The sequence below is a fragment of the Myxocyprinus asiaticus genome, chromosome 22 (genome assembly GCF_019703515.2).
Source record: "Myxocyprinus asiaticus isolate MX2 ecotype Aquarium Trade chromosome 22, UBuf_Myxa_2, whole genome shotgun sequence".
Lineage (NCBI taxonomy): Eukaryota > Metazoa > Chordata > Actinopteri > Cypriniformes > Catostomidae > Myxocyprinus > Myxocyprinus asiaticus.
In genome coordinates this window covers 31,393,292-31,413,753 of record NC_059365.1, presented here as the reverse complement: position 1 = coordinate 31,413,753, position 20,462 = coordinate 31,393,292, and the positions used below count along the sequence as shown (strand labels likewise).

The following is a 20,462-nucleotide window of genomic DNA, read 5'->3' as shown; positions in this document are numbered from 1 at the left end:
AAGATAATATGATGTAAATGTTTTTAGCCAAGCACACTGACAAGTGGTTGTGCTGCCCTTAAAAAAGTGTATTGTGATGATATCATGGTACAGTAATGTTTACCATATTTATATACTATGCTGTTTACAAAGTACTCCAAAGAATACCATGGAATTACCACTGTACATATTCAGAAAACATGGTAATACATTATATGTTTTTATACGTAAGTGTGTATTCATTTACACTCATTTATGCATTTAGTAGACACCTTTATCCAAAGCAACTTAAAGTGTATATTAAATATATACATTTTATGAGTATTTGTGTTCCCATGGCCATGGCATTGTCAGCACCATTCTCTACCAGTTGAGCTAAAGGAACTCTAATGATGATTGAAACATTAATAGACAGACTGTTAATTAAGGTTAAATGAGAAAAATATGTCTGGTGGTTTTATTGTGTGTGTTTCTGTTTGTTTTGCAGCTTAATAAAGGAGTGACTCACATTGATATACTTGCTTTTGCCAATGACCTTGATATTCAAGCTAACCAACTGGTAAGATGTATTATTTTTCCAATTTGTCTAAAACAAATTGTAACAGTACTTAAATGAAATAAACAGAAATCAGTTATCAATTATTAATTAGTATCTAAAACCTGCAAAAGTCTGTTTAAAGGTGGTTGTCTGGAAATGCTTCAGGGGTCAGATATTCATCCAAAGTTTTCCATGAGTATTAGCAGGGCTCTTGAGAACAGCAGTTTTTTTTTTTTGAACTAGGTCTGTGTCCACACCAAGGATGATGTATTTTACCATGCTGTTTGTACTTCACTTAACTGTTCATTTATGTTTCAATTATACATTTATATATACATTTATATGAACTTTTTTCATTCAAACCTGGAAATAAACAAAGTTTTTGGATTTAGATTTTTTGTTAAAAATTCTAAACATTAGATCATGCTTAGATAACATGGATCATCAGGTTTTGCTCAAACTTGTGTAGTCCATGCCAGCTCAAATACTAAGAACTTCTGAAATGTGTGTTTCAAATGAACTGTTCTCTCAAACTGTTATACTAATATACTGTAACTTGTAATGAAATATGGGTAACACTTTACAAAAATGTTCTATTCATTAACATTAACAATGAATAATGTTTTTAACACAGTTCACTCATCTTGGTTAATGTTAATTTATCAAAATACAATTGTCCATAGTTAATGTTATTTCATACTGCATTAACTAATGTTACCAAATTAAAGATCAATAAGTGCTATAAAAGACTTTACAATAAGGCTCCATATGTTAACATCAGTTAACAACATTAGTTAACATTAACTACTGTAACAATAAGCAATACTTTTACAGCATATTTTATCTTGGTTCATTTTAATGTCAACATATAGTAATACATTTTTTAAATAAAAAAATTACATTTAGTTAATGCGCTATGAACTAACATGTATCAACAATGAACACTTGTACTTTTAATAACTAACATTAACAAAGATTAATAAATGCTGTAAAAAAAATATATTGTTTATTGTTAGTTCATGATACTTAAAGCATTAGCTATTAACTTAATGTTAACTAATGGAACCTTGTTGTAAAGTGTTACCCAAAACTTTATAAGAAATACAAAAAAGAAGCATTTTCTCAAGTGATCACAGACTTTTAAACCCCATTGGTACTTGTATGTTTTAGGAATGAAATGGAATATAATAGTGAATGAAACTGAATATAAAATAATATAATGCAAAAATGCCCCCTGACAACAAATCTTCCCATTGTTCTGTTAACCTTTTTGTGTATCTCAACTTTTTTCCAGTCTAAAGGGACCTTGCAGACTTCATTAAAGGGACACGCTAACACTATAAGACAAATCCACATACAGCAAGTCATTCCACTGGAGCAATCCATGGTAATCTATCCATCTATCCCTCTCATAAATGTACTTCATGTGATTACTCTAGCCTGCATGGTCATAGCAATTGCTTTCTTACCCATGAATGGTTCTTTTGAATTGGCTGTGTAAGTGGGATTGTAGTTTGATTGATCACAAAAGCAACATAGTGATATTTGATCAACTAAATTGAATTAATGTAAAGTCATAATTTCTGAATGACACTGGTATTTCTGTTGAGATCTGATGTGATTTTCATTATCTGATTTGACTTTCTTATACTTCCTACCACATTCAATTTATGGCTTCCAAGAAATTTGTGAAAGCAAGGGTAAGCCTGTGTCTAACAATAATAGTTGCATAACTTTCCCATTCAGATGTTTGCTCAGTTTGCTATCAGCTTGTGACACCATCGAGACACCATCATCATCTATTTAAAAAAAAATTTTTTTTACTTTGCAAATGTGGTATAACACAATATTGCAATCACAGATTGTCCACAATATGGATTACAAATTCATAAGTTGGTTAAAAAACATCTTGCTATGCAATAATAAGAATTGACCTCTCAATGTATTATCTTGTGGATAATACCAGCATGATAAATTAAGGGACTAAATCTTTTTCAAAGTGCATTGGTAGGAAAGGGAGTTCTGTTTTCTAGTCCAAATGATAGATGTTTCACTAGTTAAATTTAAACATGCTTATGTGAAATACAGAGTTTATGTATCCCAAATGTGGCATATAGTCCAACTGTTTTGTGTCACATTCCTTGTTTACTGTGACATAATGTGTGCATGTAATGCATGTACAACTATAAGGTTGCATGACATTTTGGCACACTGCATGCATGGAACTTTCATTGTATGTTTTTAAAACTGTTACTTACAGTAAATAAATTGTGTGGTAAAAGTACTAGCAATGTTTCTCTTTGTAATCCAGCATTTAGATTAGCATTTTAGTTGATAGACATTCAGGGCAAGATTATAGATCATTTCGACATGAAGTGATTTATGTTCATTGTTTGTGTGCACATGTGTGTTTGTGTATTCATTATATTCCCTATATCAGAGCACACTTAATCACAGCATCAGACTTCTGGAGAGGACTTCCTCAGATTTGCCTGTAAGTTGTTCATTTTAAAACTACTGCGTAGAAGACATCAGCCCTGAGCAATGTCGCCACAAACATGGTTTCTGATATGTTGTAAATGTACTGGTTTTCAGATCAGAGTTTCAGATGTACTAGCAGCCATCGATGCCGCCCAGTTCCTAATTTCCCATAATGCAACATTTGTGGTCAATCAGGTAATGTGAGCTAAAAAACAAACAAACAAACAAAAAAACAATTACCTGTATGATAAAACTGGTAGCTGGAAATTAATGGTTAATTTTCACTGATCAAACAGGAAACAGAGAAATACAAGCAGACTATCATTGGCTATTTCAAGCAGTATATGGACTGGATCAGGACATCTGTGAGTATTGTTAACAGTATTGCCAACAAGAACATTTATGTTGGATTGATGGTGATAAGTTTGGTAGTCTGCATTAATTTAGGCTTGAAATACTTTTGTTTTGCTGCCTCATTTTAGCTCACCATGGAAGTAGCATCCTGTAAACCACTTAGCAACATTGTGGATACGGCTGAGATCCTGGGCTGCAGTTTCCTGCTGGATTCAATGGTGAGAGAACCACTGGTTCCATGAAGAATGAATCAAAAATGAACATTTTGTCAATATTTAGCCTGCTTGCTCTCATGTCATTCTGACCCTGTATTATTTTCTTTCATCTATAAAACACAAATGCAGACCTTAGGTGGAATATATGAGCATCTATTTTTCACACAAAGAAAGAGGATGGTGATTTAAACTTACGAGCTCAAAAAAGCACCATAAATGTATAATTAAAGTAGTCCATTCAACTTGTGTGCTATGTTCCAAGTTTTCTGAAGTCATTTGATACTCCATGCTGTGCCAGTTGAGCTACAGGAACATTAAATCACCATCCACTTTTGTTGTATGAAAATGACATTCTTCCTAACATTTCACTTCTTCTTCTGTGTTTCACAAACAAGGAACATAATATGTGGTAGGGATGAGTAGTTGGTTCAACTGTTTCTTTAAAGACTTGTTTCAAAGCCAACCAGCAGAGATTTAGGACTCAAAAGCTTGTGGTTGATTCTGTGATGTGTGGTTCTGGGTTAAGAGATGAAGGGGGGTGTTACAACACTGACTTGGATGCTGTGGTTTGGGTATAACATGTTTGCATATGGAAGCAATGGTTGAAGATAAAGCACTCAATCAGGGTAAGTTTCGCTGCACCGGTAATGTGTGTGGTCAAAGCCCTGCAGGCAACTTTGAGCAAGGAAGGGGGTGGCAGGCTTGATCTGAAATTATGCATGCATATGTGTGTGTGTGTGGGGGGGGGGGGGGGGCAGGTTTAAGTGGTTTACGAGGACTTTTTTTAGGTTACAAACTGGTAATTACAAGGGTATTATGCTATAAATGTGGTTTATGAGGACATTTCTGACATGAGGACTTAAAAAAAGACTTTGGAGGACATAGTTTTGGTTAAGAGAGAACTTAACTAGACCAACATAACACCCCATTCAGCAATATCTTGCCAAATAGGATGACTTTGTACACACACATGTGTACACTGAATATGTGTGACAAACAACACAGGTCATTAAGTCACTCAAAGCATAATGTATGCGATGACTCAGTCAAACTGCACCTGTCAGAAAAACGTGAAGACACATTAGTCACGTTTCCACTATCGGGCCAAAAGAGGGCATGCTAGTGCTTGCCAGGTCCAGTTGCGTTCCCACTGTCACTTCCGGGCTTCATCGTGCCTCCTCGGGGTTCCACGGGGCCAGCGACGTTTGGCCTGTGATTACCCTTGGGCCAAAGAAGGCCAAATGGGGACTGAGGCAGGATCAATGTCACAGGTGGAGTTTAGCTGGGTCAGATCATAGGTTTCAGCATCAAGATACTCATTCCTCAATTTTTCATCTAGCTTCCAGCTTACCTCAACAGGTTAACGAAGAATGTAGAATAGTCAGTATTGGTCAGTAGACAAAATCAGGGCTCTTCTGAATATTTGGGCAGATGAAAATGTGTAACATTAGATCTACGCGCCGTCTGCCAAAGGAAGATGTGATTAATTATATTGTTGCCGAAATTGCCAAGTTGTCTATCCAGCACACAATGATACAGGTTCAAGAAAAAAAGAAAAACATTGTGGGCACAGTACAAATCCTGTTCATTTCAAGGGCTAGCTAATCTTCAGATTCTGATACCTCAGCTTGAGATTCCCTCATGCTTGTGAATTGGGCAAGGTGCGTGACGTTGGCACCAGGGCGGTGTATTAAGCGCAGGTTTTAGGGCAACGCCGCAGGGCTATTGGCCCGATGGTGGGAATGCAGATTGATTTTGGTCTCGCAGCTCGAGGTCCAAGACTAAAGACTAAAGGCTGAGTAGTTGATAGCCTTAGCTCGCACTGGCCCAATGGTGGAAAAGTGGCTGTTGTGATCATGCTCCTAATATATTTTCATTTTGGGGGCTTAATGTTTGGAATGTTCCACATATGTGTCACAACATGGAGTTCTGGAGAAAACAAAAATGTAAGAATCCTAGTTAAACTTGTGCTAGTAAATTTGTGTGTGTAAAGTATTTGGCTTAACAAATGTTAATTTTGGACCCTGCACTCACACATTCACAAGGTTGTTACAACATAGCCACCAAGGACAGGAATTTCAGGAAGCATCTAGGCCCCTAACTACCTGTAGTAATTAGCAGTTAGCTGCTCTTTCCGCAGAGACCAGAAATTGGCCCCAGTATAATTCTCTCTGACTGCAGCAGGAAGTGTCTTGCTTGCTGGGCTTGTTAAAGTTTGTGTTTAACCTCAGCAGACTGATCACACTGTGAATTTGGTGACAAGACTTTGGTTGAAAGTTCTGCTGCTAAAATCAGTATGTGCTTACCAAAATTTAAAACCACTGCCCCCAGTGGCAGAAGCTGGAAGTGTTGTTGAGGTGAAATGTCCACAGGGTGGCATCAAAGCGAATTGTATTTTTAGTTGTAAATGCATATTTTATTAACCTTATTCCCAAACCCTTATACCCCATCGATGGAGTAAAAATGTACAATTTTAAAGCAAAAATGCAACTTCAGAGTCATGCTCACCAATGTTTATGTGAATACGATTACTTCCTGGTTTCCAGGGGATTAGAACCTTTGTCTCGAAGATGCAACGTGCTATCAGTAGCACCTCGGGAAAAGGTGGACAAGTTTGAATTGGTTCAAAAATGTCTGATGGTGGATGGCTCTTTTCAGTAATTCGGCTGAATGGGATCGATTTAAGGGTACATGAACTTTCGGAAGCAGTATGTCAATTTCTTGTGTAATTATGTTGACCTTAGACATGATAGTCAGTGGTTTGTTGAAGGAAAAAGAGAGAAGTTTTAGAAAAGTTCAAATTTACATTAGCTACAAGCAGAGTGTAAAAGGTCAGGTATTTGCCTTTATGTGGGGGGGGGGGGGGTTAAAAAAGAGAGCTTCATGAATATGAATATTAAAATAGTATTTATCACCCTTAATACTGTAAATGCAGTTCATTGATTTGCTATGTGCTATTAACATTACCCCACCATATAGACAGCCTCTAAGCTAACAGTCATGGCCACAAAACTCTGATTTTGATGTATTGCATCTTTAAGAAATGTTGTGTTTATTTGTTGCAGAACACATTCTGGTTTGGACTGGGCTGCTCCACACTATTTCTGCTCCCTAGCATCATCCTGTCTGTGAAGCTCGCCAAGTTTTATCGTAGAATGGACACAGAGGATGTCTATGATGAGTAAGTAAACCAAATTGTGGTGTAGTACTTAAAACAGTAATGGACTGATTAGGGGTACTTGAGGCACTCCACCTTGTTTATAACTAGTGGTGCACCGATCAGGAAATTTGAGGCTGATACCGATCTTAACACTAAGATCGACCAATACTGATACAGATTTTTTTTTCTCCCCTTTTCTCCCCAATTTGGAATGCTAAAATCCCAATGTGCTTTTAGTCCTCGTGGTGGCGTACTGACTCACCTCAATCCGGGTGGTGGAGGACGAATCTCAGTTGCCTCCGCATCTGAGACCGTCAATCTGCGCATCTTATCACGTGGCTTGTTGAGCGTGTTACCGCAGAGACATAGCGCGTGTGGAGGCTTCACACTATTCTCCGCGGCATCCACGCACAGCTCACCACACACCCCACCGAGAGCGAGAACCACATTATAGCGACCACGAGGAGGTTACCCCATGTGACTCTACCCTCCCTAGCAACCGGGCCAATTTGGTTGCTTAGGAGACCTGGCTAGAGTCACTCAGCACGCCCTGGATTCAAACTCGCGACTCCAGGGGTGGTAGTCAGCGTAAATACTCGCTGAGCTACCCAGGCCCCTAATACAGATTTTTTTTAAGTGCCCTTTGTCATACTTTTGCAAGTTATATTGTGCAATTATATGTTTATGCCCCACACAGTAAAATTACAGTAACACTTTACAAAAAGGTTCCATTTGTTTGGGTTTCTTTTTTTTTTTTATCCCCTTTTCTCCCAATTTGGAATGCCCAATTCCCACTACTTAGTAGGTCCTAGTGGTGGCGCAGTTACTCTCCTCAATCTGGGTGGTGGAGGACAAGTCTCAGTTGCCTCCGCTTCTGAGACCGCCAATCTGCGCATCTTATCACATGGCTCGTTGTGCATGACACCGCGGAGACTCTGCATGTGGAGGCTCATGCTGCCCTCCATGATCCACGCACAACTTACCACACGCACCACTGAGAGCGAGAGCCATTAATCGCGACCATGAGGAGGTTACCCCATGTGACTCTACCCTCCCTAGCAACTGGGCCAATTTGGTTGCTTAGGAGACCTGGCTAGAGTCACTCAGCACGCCCTGGATTCAAACTCGCGACTCCAGGGGTGGTAGTCAGTGTCAATACTCACTGAGCTACCCAGACCCCCCAAAGGTTTCATTTGTTAACATTATTTAACAACATTACTGTAGTTAACATGAACATTTACTGTCTTTGGCATTTTGCTGTAACACAAATCACTAATTATTAAGCAAATGCATGAAGACACGGTGCCGTTATGGTTAAAATGTAATTGCTGTGATTAGTGGTAATGTGACCAACATTAATCTGATTTAAATTGGGATCAGATTAATAAAGAATAGCGCTGAGATGAGTGACTGATGAGATATTGAGAGCACCTGGAGAGCGTGTATATTTGATTGACACCGCGAGTGAACATATTGAAGGAAGTGAAGCTGAAAGTGCTCATGATCGCTGATACAGTCTCTGTTGCTCCACACAATATCTGATTGTCTTTACTCACGTTACATCACGTATACTCAGATTTGTATACGCATGTTTATTTGTTGTTTAATTCATTTTTTATGCCCATTTGCAGTCTCTTTATCCTCTTTGTGCTCACAGTGCAGCGAGTCAAAGTTACTACCATAATGACTCTAGAAAATGGGCAACTTAATATACATTATTTTTAAAAACAAACCTGCATATCATCTGTCACTGATTCTTGAGATAAGGGACAAAACATGTCTTGCATACAAAAGTCATCTTTATTTTAAAAGTCAAGAAATTCATAACAATAAAAATACAGGAAAAGTTAAATCTAAAGGAAATGTGTATACTCAGGGCATTTTTTTACTTATATTTTAAAATAATTTAATTAGAATTTTTTTAAATGCATGCTCTATACTTGGAAGCACATGTAACTTAACCTGTCCTCAGCAAGAGGTCACAATGTTAAACTGCTAAACAAAATGTTTAAAAATGCAACAAATTCATAAATATCAAATTAAAGGTAGGGATCTGCAAGATATCAAACAATACATTAAGAAAACATTAAATGATATTTTCCATAAAAAACTGCCTATCAAAGTTGTGTCCTCACTTTGTGTCAACTCCGTCAGATTTTTTAAAAATCCTGAATAAATCAGAAAATGTCCTGATCAGCTTTAACTCCGAGTACCCCTTTCCCACTTCATGCTCATGGTGGATGCAACAGTAGGACACCTGGTCTGGTACGTTTGATATTTTTCATATTTTAAACAAATAATTTATAAGTCTCTGCGGTCACAGCTTCAACTTGTCAAGTATGTCATTCTCATTATTATAATTTCTGATAAAATTGTGGGATCAATTTTGGCATTTTAGTTTAGTTTATAGAGGCATCTTCAACTGAGGGGGAAAAAAATGGCTCCAGTGTACAAATATTACATTTAATCAAATCTGTCAGAATTTTCAGAATAGTATGAAAACAGAAAAAAAATTATATATTGAATGTATTTTATCACTTAACTCCTTTACTGAACAATATTATTAGATAATTAAAGACTTTACACTTGTTGGATTAATCATATTAAAATAGCATGCTTTTTGGTGTGTCTGATAGAGTTGACAGAAATGACAGTAAGGTGCAAGTTATGAAGTTAATAAATGTGAAAAAAAGCGTTTTTATAAAAACCCGTTCCCTTACATCGTTCGTTAGCTGAGACCTTTGTCTACAAATATATCCATTTCAAATTAATATAAAAAAATAAAAACATGTTTTGTCCCTTATCTCAAGAATCAGTGCTGTATAACAGTTACATTTGTGAATACTTAGAATTGCCAACAATTCACCCTCCAGAGGCCACTCTGTCATACATCAAGGGCTGAGAAAGTGCTCATTCATTAAAGTAGCAGTGTATTTGTTATTCCCTGTGTGCTTCAAAACAGATCTGCCCTGATTTTAGGCATGATCGGCCGATCACAGACTTAAGACGAAGATCGGCTGATTTAGATCGATCGGTGCACCCCTAGTTATTACAGAAATCGTGAGTATTGAGTGAATGCATTGGTGTATTACAGTGCAAATTCCTCTTTCTTTTCTTTTCCACAGTTTGGTTAATAATCAGCTCTTTTTCTCTCTCTGCTTCTCTTCTTTTCATTTTGTCTGTGCCCTCTAGTTCCTCTGTCTCAGGGACTTGGCATTTCACATTATGATAACCATTCTTGCTATTTCCATCTTTCTTCATTCTTTATGTCTCTCTGTCTAGCACTTTGCACTTTATGAAAAATATGTGTATATATTGTACAAACAATGTATTGTTTTTAGCATTTTTCAAGCATTCATGTGTTTACAGTAGAGGATCATTGCGATAAGTCACTGAGTGTCTTGACCCGAGACGTCCGTTTGGACATCTACATGACGTCTCTGTACACGACTAAAGTGCATCTCCGTAACATATTTGCTTGTCTTGTATCTTTTTAGCATTGAGACAATTCCCATGAAAACGTAAGCTTTTCTCTCCCGTTATACTTTTGCTGTCCATCTTACTGCTATTTTTTTTTAAACATCCCTTTCCTGTTTGTACATAAACCTTTCTGCTTAATTGTGCTGGTTTAAGCTAAAAGCCTTGAAATGCTTCTCCGGTTAAGGGCATCAATTCTGTTGGTATTATCTTTGAAAGCTCCCTTCTTTAATTAATTTAAGGCTGTTAAATCAGAGACTTTAAAAGCACAATTCAAAACTATTTCTATACATTTTACATTTAATGATAAACAATTGCAATTTCAACTTAAACTGTTTCATGCTTTACTTCACAAGCTTGCATTTACATTTTTGAAAAACATGTCTTTGTAATGAAGCATATTCCCAGTTAGTTGCATGCTATTTTTCTCATCTCACGTCATGTTTTGTTTACAATTTTTACTATGTAATGTCTATTTCAGTATGGAAATTGGTAATAATGGTTATTATAATGAGCATTTAGAAGGTATCCAAAATCCTGTAATGACAAGGTAATAAGAACCACATCCCTCTACACCCTGCATGTGTTACTCTAATGAAAAGCATGCATTGGAATGCAGATTGGTTGAGGTAATAATGGTGATGATAATGAGGTGTCGAAGGTCCAATGCATGTACAGTTTGAAGTTGCCCTTCCCACAAACAAGCACCTGGGAGTCAGCTATTTCTCTTTTCTTATTTTTATACTTGGTGTTGTCATGCTGGCTAACTCAATAATGCAGAATTTGTGATTTGCATGCACTTTGCGTGGTATTTGAATTAACACTTTCACTGCATGCATCAGATATTACACTAGAATATGTTTACTGAGTTGTGGCTGGATTTGTGCTTGTGCATTTATTCACATTTTGTCACTGCTTCACACAGCACATCTTCTTGCATGTGACTCTTGAAGATCTAACTGGGCTGCCATAGCTATGATTTGTGTCTCTCTAACTGTCATGAATAACAGCATGCCTTAAGTTCAAGCTCTGTTCAGAATGATGGGCTGGAATGACACACAGAGACTTTACACATGTACATGTATCATGTGCTAAGACTGAATCTGTCTTAGTTATTGTTAGGCCTCTGTTTGAATTGTGCATGCAATTGGTCATGTTTTATTCTTTCATTATTTTTTTTTTATTTTTTCACAATCTTAGGTGTGTAATTGCATGATCAGAATAGAAAATTAAAATAGTGATACTATTAATTCATATTAATAATAGTGCTCTGTCTGTCATGGCAAAGTCCGTCCTGCTTTTCTGTGGGGCTTTTCACACTTGAAATTGTTTACCAAGGGCCATTCCTAACCCTGGGTTAATATAATCCTGGGTTATCTTGTTTTACAAAGTTTGTACTTCACCCTGGATTAGTAATTAATCCTCAGGTTTCGAGATTTCACACTTCAGTATGGGATACATTGATTGGACAAGCATGCAACCTGTTTCAAAAACTGCTTGTCCAGTTGCTGTGAAAACTTGCATCTTTTTAACATACTCCAAAAAAACGAAACGAAAATGCAAAGAAGGTCAACATCTTTAATCATTTACCTCAGAGGCTGAAACAAAACAAAAGAAAATAGGGATGGAAATCTTTCCGGATGTGTCCTGTGAAACTCAGTGGTGAGTGTGGGGTAAAGAATATCATCAGCATTGACCCAGCACTGCTCTTCCGGACCATACCACTCCCAGTCAACCAAGTACTGAAGAGAGCGACCCCGACATCTGGAGTCGGGGTGTTTTTGGACCAGATAGGCCTCCACGCCATCCACGATTATGGGCGGGGGGTTAGGATCATCGATCTCCTCCTCCTCCCTCAGACCACCAGCGGGTTTGAGCAGTGAAACATGAAAGGTGGGAGAAATGCGATAGTTAGAGGGTAGTTGGAGGCAAGAAGATACTGGAGTGATCTGTCTAAGAAATTTTGAAAAGAGTTTCTGCATGGTAGACGGAGGCATAGATCACATGTTGAGAGCCAAACCCAATGATCTGGTGTGTAGGCGGGATTGGGGTGTCGATGATGATTGACTTGTTCCTTCTGTCTCTTAACTGCCCTTTGGAGATGGACATTAGCTTGGTCCCACTCCTCCTTGCTCCGCCATAGCCAGTCGTTGATGGCCGGTAGCTCTGTGGGTTCTCCTGACCAAGGGAATAGAGGGGGTTGAAAGCCCAGCACACATTGAAAGGGAGTCATGCCCAAGGACGACTTCAGAAGAGAGTTCTGGGCATACTCTGCCCACAGCAGGTACCAGCTACAGTCAGCTTGGTTCTGGTGACAATACATTCTCAGAAAGCGAGTGATCTCCTGGTATAAGCGTTCGGTCTGGCCGTTCGATTGTGGATGGTATCCTGATGTGAGACTGATGTTAACGTTGAGTTGTTGAAAGAAAGCCTTCCAGACCCGAGATGTAAACTGTGGACTCCTATCGGAGACGATGTTGTCAGGCAGTCTGTAGAAGCGAAACACCTGATGCAGAAGATGATCCGCTGTCTCGAAGGCTGTGGGCAGCTTAGGCAGAGGGATTAGACGACATGCTTTGGAGAACCGATCAATAACAGTTAGAATGACTGTATTACCTTGGGAGACAGGGAGATCTGTGATGAAGTCCATGGCGATATGAGACCAAGGTCAATGGGGAATAGGCAGAGGTTGGAGGAGTCCTGCGGGAAGTTGCCTGGAGGATTTGTTAGCTGAACAGGTGGGACAGTTGTTAATGTAGGAGATGGCCTCAGCCTGCATAGTGTTCCACCAGAAATGGTTCCAAAGCAGTTGAAGTGTGGCTGCGATACCTGGGTGTCCGGAACTGGTGGTGGAATGAACCCATTGTAAGGTCCTCTCCCGAAGGAGCTGTGGTACATAGGTCTTATCAGGAGGACAGTCAGGGGGAATTGGGTCCTGAATCTGAGCTTGGGCGATCTAGGTCATGATGTCCCACTGGACAGGAGCCAGGATTAGTGATGTGGGAATGATGGGTTCCAAAGTCTGGACCTGGGTGTCAGACTCAAACTGACGAGAGAGTGCATCGGCCTTGGAATTCTTTGTACCAGGACAATATGTAATGGTGAAATTGAAACGAGTGAAGAACAAAGCCCACCTTGCTTGCCTTGGATTCAGTCTTTTCGCCGAGCATAAGTATTCAAGGTTTCGATGGTCAGTAAGCACAAGGAAAGGGTTTCTTGCCCCCTCCAGCCAATGTCACCATTCCTCGAGAGCTGCTTTCATAGCCAGTAATTCCCGGTTGCCCACATCATAGTTTCGTACTGCAGGAGATAACTTACGAGAGAAATAAGCATAAGGATAGAGTTTAGGAGGCGTACCATGTCGCTGTGAGAGTATGGCACCAATTCCAATGTTGGAGGCTTCTACTTCCACTGTGAACGGGGTATTGGGGTCAGGATGATGCAGAATGAGAGTGGAGGTGAAGCGAAACTTCAAGTTCTTGAAGGCCTGGAGGGTCATTGTAGACCAACACAGCTTGGTGCCCCCTCCCCTTATAGATGTCAGTGGGGCAGCGATTGAACTGAAACCCCTGATGAAGCGCCTGTAGAAATTGGTGAACCCTAGGAAGCATTGCACCTCCTTCACGGAAGTGGGTTGAGGCCAGTTTAGTACTGCACGTACCTTGTTGTCGTCCTTGGCAACCCCCTCTGAGCTGATGACGTAGCCTAGGAATGACACAGAAGTTTGATGGAACTCACATTTCTCGGCTTTGGCGTAGAGTTGGTGGTGGATTAGATGCTGAAGGACAGCTCTGACATGGGTGATGTGTTCCTCCAGGGAGTTCGAGTAAATGAGGATATCGTCAATGTACACAATTACCCACTGGTTCAGCATATCTCTGAACACAAAATTTATGAATGACTGGAACACTGAAGGACTATTAGCCAATCTGAAAGGCATAACCAGATATTCGTAGTGGCCACTGCTGGTGGAGAATGCTGTCTTCCGTTCGTTCACCTCTCAGATGCGTATGAGGTTGTATGCACTGCGAAGGTCGACCTTGGTGAATTACCGTGCGGTATGTAACTGTTCAAGTGCTGCTGGAACCAGAGGTAAAGGATAACGAAACTTTACCGTTATATCATTGAGAACGCGGTAATCGATGCATGGACGAAGCCCTCCATCCCTCTTGCCAACGAAGAAGAACCCAGCTGCCGTGGGTGAGGTAGATGGTCAGATGAAGCCCTTTTCCAGTTCCTCCTCAATGTAGTTTTACATAGCCTCAGACTCGGGTTCAGACAAAGGAAAAATCCTCCTTCGTGGCAGTGTAGTGCCAGGCAAAAGTTCAATAGCACAGGCACTGGAACGGTGTGGAGGGAGTTGAGAAGCCTTGGCCTTACTAAAGGCTTCGACGAGGTCGTCATACTCAGAGGTTAGGTTTAGCTCTGTTGTGAAGTCCTCCATGACAGTAGTGGTTCCGATGGAAACAGGTGAATTGGGCATAAGGCAGCTGGAGAAACAGGTTGCGTCCCACCAGGAAATTTGCCCCTCACGCCAAGAGATTTGTGGGTTGTGTTGTTGAAGCCATGGTAATCCAAGTATTACAGGGTTGAGTGGTGAATGAATGACGTAGAGGCTTGTCTTCTCTGTGTGAATCGTGCCAACTTGGAGAGTGATGTCTGTAGTGGCGTGATGAACGTGGCCGGTCCCCAGAAGGCATCCATCAAACGCTGCCACTGCCAAAGGAGATGCACAGGGGATTAGTGGTATCTCGAACCTCTTGGCTAACCCTTCATCAATAAAATTGCCTGCGGCACCAGAATCCATCATGGTTTGAGTAGTGATAATATTCTGAAAACCCGTTATAGTGACAGGCACCTTAATACAGGAAGAGGAGAACAGTGGATTCATGATGTTACTGCAGATTGGGTTGGCCGTAATGGACAGGTAGCTCGTAGATGTCCGGCCTGACCGCAATACAAACACAGACGTTGCTTAATGCGGCATTCTCTCTCCTCCGTCATCAGATGAGCATGCCCGATCTGCATGGATTCTGTTTCACCTGTGCTGAATGTGATCTGTGAGGTGACAGTAGGGGAGTAGACTGGTCTTCATGAGCGGATGAGATTATCTAGGCAAATAGCAAGATCAATAAACTGGTCCAGGGTTCTCCCCTCATCGCGGCATGCCAGCTCAGATTGAAGCTCCGGGTTGAGTCCTCTTTGGAACAGTAGTTTGAGTGTGTCCTCTACCCACACTGTCTGAGCGGTGAGAGTGCGAAATGAAAGCGCAAACTCGGCAGCGGTGTCTTTCCCATGACGGAGTGAGAGTAACAGCTCACCAGCATTCCTTCCTCCCTCGGGGTGCTCGAACACTTCTCGGAAGCGCTGGTGGAAATTATTGAAAGTGGTGAGCCTTGCCCCTTCGTTAGACCATATGGCGGTAGCCCAGTCCAGAGCCCTTCCAGTCAACAAGGAGTACATAGAACATTGCATCAAAAATCCCCTGCACTTATATGATGTTCCATTAAACTTTTCCGGCAAAGCAATTTGTGGGTCGGTAGTGAAGGTGTTTGGAGAGGAAGGGTTATTTACTGGAGTGGGTTGGGAAGCCTGTGGTGGTTGTTCCGGAACTGGAATATGGAGGATTGTAAAGCCTTTAGTAATTCCTCCGTTAAAGTAGTCAGCCGGGTGAGTTGTTGCTGATGAACCATCAACACACTTGCTTGAGCAGAAACCTCAGTAGACAATTGAAGGAGCGCCGCTGGATCAGTAGTTGGCGAAGTCTTCTGTAACACAGACTCCAAAAAACTGAGGTTTAGATCCATGTGTGGTTTATTAGTAGAAGTACAAATCATAAACAGACAGGCAGGGTAAATCTCCAGCAATGGAACAGCGTAGACAAATCAGAGACGTGGTTATAATCAGGCAGCAAACAATCAATGTAGAAATCACGAAATCAAAGGCAGAGCTAGGCAAAACAAGACTTCGCAAAGAGTTGAGTTAGTGTAGTACTTAAATAGTCATTGGAACTGGGAACAGGTGTGGAAGTAATCAGTCCAGGTAGGCATGCTGGGAAGTGTAGCTCCTGAAGCTCTCAGAACTCGGGTGAGAGAGACCTCTGGTGGTGAGTGGAGGAAGTTGTTGAGTTCATGACATATATATATATATATATATATATATATATATATATATATATATATATATATAGCCAGACCTATTACTACAGCAAAGGTCTGGGAACTACAGCAGCTTTAATTGGCCAAGGACTGCCCATTTAAACAGGAAAAGCCATCTAACTGACATGTTAAGTGACCAATCACAGTCAGTTTTGTCATCATTGGGTGTGAAAGGGCGAGGTTATTGGAGATGTATCATACATAATAAAAGACCAACACTGGGGAAAAAATTATTCATATAACAGTCTCCATAAGCAATTGCACAGAAAACACACAGAAGAAGAGCAGAAAATATGTAGAGAGTCTAAGTACAGCATAGAAAACCTCATTATAGAGAATTTCACAGACATAATCAAGTAAACCAAGCAGTAAATGCAGCTCTGCTCATGGATATCTGCTTCACTTTCTGCGACATGCCTCAAATGAAATTCTGAATATCTTTAAAAGATTTGATGTCACTAACCTGGCAAACTTGGGCAAGTTCTATGATTATTTTGTCCTCAAAAATGCTGATTCTATCAATGCGGAATCTTGTGAACACAACTTGGCTTCCAGGCGGACTGACAAAATGTCCTGTGTGAGTCTACTCGTGGAAGTTCCATCGAACCAGCCAATCAGATTTGCGCTGAGTTGATTGAGAAAGCATTTTCCAGTTTTGTGTGCTATGTGCATTAGACGATTGGAGAATGGACTGTGGGTGGTCTGTGGAAAGCAGGAATCTTAGTAATAGTATTTTATTACGGTGTTGCATCTGCATCAGTGAAACAATGTGTGTTCAAGAACCGTTAATGGAACTGAGGCCATGTCCACACTAATAAATTTTTGTTTGAAAACACATCTTTTTCTCTACACTTTGACCTTTGCCATATTTGCATTGTAGTGTGGACAGGGGAAACTGAGATATCTAAAAGCTATAACGTATTTGTTGTCACGTGACGCAGTCATGTGATCCATTCAACCCAAAACAATCAAGATGTTGTATGTTGTAGCGGTGTTGTTGTGCCTGATATTCACATTGATAGCGTTCTTATAGATAAATGTAACTTTGTACAATCTTCACATTGCATTCCTTAAAAAGGCGACGGGAAGTTTACTACGAATTGCTGTCTGGCGACGGAACACGAGGACGATTGCATTTCAGACTGTACATTGAATGCCGTTTTTTTTTTTTTTTTTGGCATGCACAGTAAGGGGAGTTTTCATTTGATTAAGTGTGGACGAGCAACTTTTGGAAAACGTTCGAAAACGGCAGTGTGGACGGAGAGCGTTATGAAAACGCAGTTTAAAAATGTATCCGGATTAATGTGAATGTAGCCTGAAACTCATGAAAATTATATGGTTCCGGTAATAAAAAAAAAAAATGGAACCAACCATTAAACCAACCCTAAAACGATTGAACATTTAATGATGCGATCACTGTGTAGTATTTGGTTAGCTGACTGTTGCTTAACAACCCAATATATCATTTTAGCACCATTTTTTTATTTTACATTTTATACCTTAACCCAGGTTTAAAAGAGGTGCTTATCCTCTTTCAGAAATACAAGCATGTAACAATTGTAAGACCAATGGTTAAACTACCAAAACCTGGGGTTTAAAAAGATGTTGGCCCAGGGGTAATCATAGTGTGAAAAGCCCTTATAAGAACAATGGGGTAAAGATGGATGGAGAAATGATGGGGTGGGGAGTTAAATACCCTCTGACCTTGACAGTTTTTCACTTTGTGCCTCAAGCATCCCTACCTATGACACTATAACTCGATTCCCACGGGCCTCTGCGCCCCCTCGCCATGCCGACTGGTGACTAAAGAGGAACGTCAGTTTTTCAACTACAGAAAGGTAATGAAAGCTGCAGATGAGAGAAAATGGATGCAACCTCTCTCCTTAACAAGCATGTTTCTTCCTCCTAATCCAACTAATTACATCAAAATTTTTGGTATGCATTTGTCTGATTAATTGATTGTTTTATTGTTTCTTTACCTTTCACCACCTCTATTGACATGAACTTTAAAGTATTTCTGTTCTCTTTTTGGTTCTCTGTCATTGTATGAACAGCATGGGTAGTTTTGTGTTGTCTTTCCATCTTCAGAACCATTCCGCCTGTATAACTTTGCTGATAGTTCTCCAAAGCTTTGTGTGGATTGTGTTTTTTAGCATTCATCACTAACTACTGGCCCATATTATTGTGATCTGCCAATATTTGACTTCAAACATCTCTAACAGCTCTGCAAACAGATAGATACCAAAGCTTGCTGTGTGTTTTGTTTCTTTACCTTTGTCTTAAATCTCATCTCACATCTCATGTACACCAGTTCATTCGTGTCACACTTTGCCTTTTATTGTGTTTTCTTGAAACTGCACAGTGGGTGAAATTCTGCAATATTTGTTTATTTCTTCACACAGTGCTATTGGAAACTGGAATTGAACCTTTGTGGAATGTGAGTTGTTTAAATTGGCATTGTTTTATGCTAGCATAGAATCAATTTAATTTAAAAAATAACAAATATACTGAATGTGTTATCTTACAATGTGAATATCTTCTCTTTACCACAGACCCTCTTGGTGAACGACAAGCTCGGTTCACAGACAGACAACATGAAGAAAAAGACTTGCAGCTGTGGCCTGTTGTCCATGTTCCCGTAACATCAATTGTCAACAAAATGATTTGTTGTTTTGAATATTTTGCACCCTTAAAATTGAAGGGACTGTCCCTTCAAAGAGCTATTCTCTGATGTCACATCCTGTCACAGAGTCAGAGAGGGTTCACAGTATATGGCTGTTTTAATTACTACTCTACAAGTCTTTGTTTACAGTCTTTGAGAAATCACGTGACAGGCATAACAATGCTTTTACTGCTGCATTTTTTTCTTTTCTTTTTTATAGTGCTTTTTGGTTTTTAACATTGTTGAGAATTAAATGTGTTGAAGTCATTTTACTGAATTTTAACTCTGAACCTCAGAGACTAAAGGGATTGTTGTTGTTGTTGAAAAAGATCAAGCCAGCCACCCATGAGCCACAAATAAAACACAGAACAAACATGTATAACATAGGTTTTCTAAAATATGCTTGAAGTGCTAACTACTGTATATGAGGTAGTGCTAATCTGGTAAAGATAGATGTTGTCAAGCCATTTCAAGGATGAATGGATTGTTGCCTTTTTAGATTTTTAGCTTGTGGTACAAGTTAGCCATGGTCAGGTGTTAGTTTTAAGATCATAATTGTGGTTGAAATCTAAATTACATATATGCAACTGACATCCGCTTAGCAGGTAACATTTTCTGTATGTGTTATGCTCGCTTTTTCTACTTGGAAAATTCAAGATATGGTGGATCTGGTTTTGGTAACACCCCCTAAAAAAAGAGCATGGCAGTTTTTATGTTCTTTAGTCTTTCTAAATATCTCAGTTATTAATGATATTCCAATTCCTAATTGCTGACTTAACTAACAGTTGTTCTCCAACACGTTGGATTACTGAAACATCAAATGCTTTTTAACATCAAATCCTGTTTTGTGTAGGTCTCAGGTATTAGGGTTTTTTATTTACTTGATATAACAATTATTGTGGACATGCATCTGTTGATATGTGAAATGATTGTCAACTTTAAAAAAGTGAATGTATCTCAGAGACATTTGCTTGTAGGAGAGCAAGAGAAGACCACAGACTCAATTCACAGGTTAGGATTTCACTTTACACTTTACTGGATGACTTTTACGGAGCCTACTTAACGCTGTCATACTCATTGACAATGACGTCACCAAATATCTCAACTGTTGTTTATTATTAGATCTCTTTTTAGAGACATTCTGTCAGGTGCTACATATGTTACTGCAATGCTACATTGTGTATATGACAGTGTTATTAAGGCCTCAGGTAAAGTGTTGTACTTGATTCATATCCAGAAAGCTCCCTTCTCTGTTCACCTCAAAATCTCACTGTTTTGCCATACCAAGTGTAGCATGTGCATACTTGTTGTTTAAGCTTGCTCAAAGATGTTTAGTTGTGGTGGGACTGATTGTCAGTGCCATTGGTTTTCAAGTCCATGTGGTTAGGCTGGCTAAAACTGTAAAATATTGTGAATAAAGTTTCAGATTAAAATAAAA

General features: G+C 39.6%; 1 protein-coding gene across 9 annotated transcripts in view; it reads left to right on the top strand.

The window, feature by feature from the left end:
• The window catches only part of LOC127413032 (prominin-1-A-like), a 118,197-nt gene extending 97,735 nt beyond the window's left edge, over positions 1-20,462 (top strand). For 2 of the 9 annotated variants that reach the window (XM_051649828.1, XM_051649826.1), the window contains 13 exons: positions 467-538; positions 1,812-1,904; positions 2,200-2,217; positions 2,958-3,011; positions 3,113-3,193; positions 3,295-3,363; positions 3,481-3,570; positions 6,633-6,748; positions 10,225-10,248; positions 10,686-10,754; positions 18,096-18,200; positions 18,765-18,799; positions 18,915-20,462. In XM_051649828.1, coding sequence (XP_051505788.1) covers positions 467-538; positions 1,812-1,904; positions 2,200-2,217; positions 2,958-3,011; positions 3,113-3,193; positions 3,295-3,363; positions 3,481-3,570; positions 6,633-6,748; positions 10,225-10,248; positions 10,686-10,754; positions 18,096-18,165 — 756 coding nt within the window. In that variant the 3' untranslated portion in view covers positions 18,166-18,200; positions 18,765-18,799; positions 18,915-20,462. The other 7 variants (XM_051649829.1, XM_051649827.1, XM_051649831.1 and 4 more) reach the window with 5 other exon arrangements.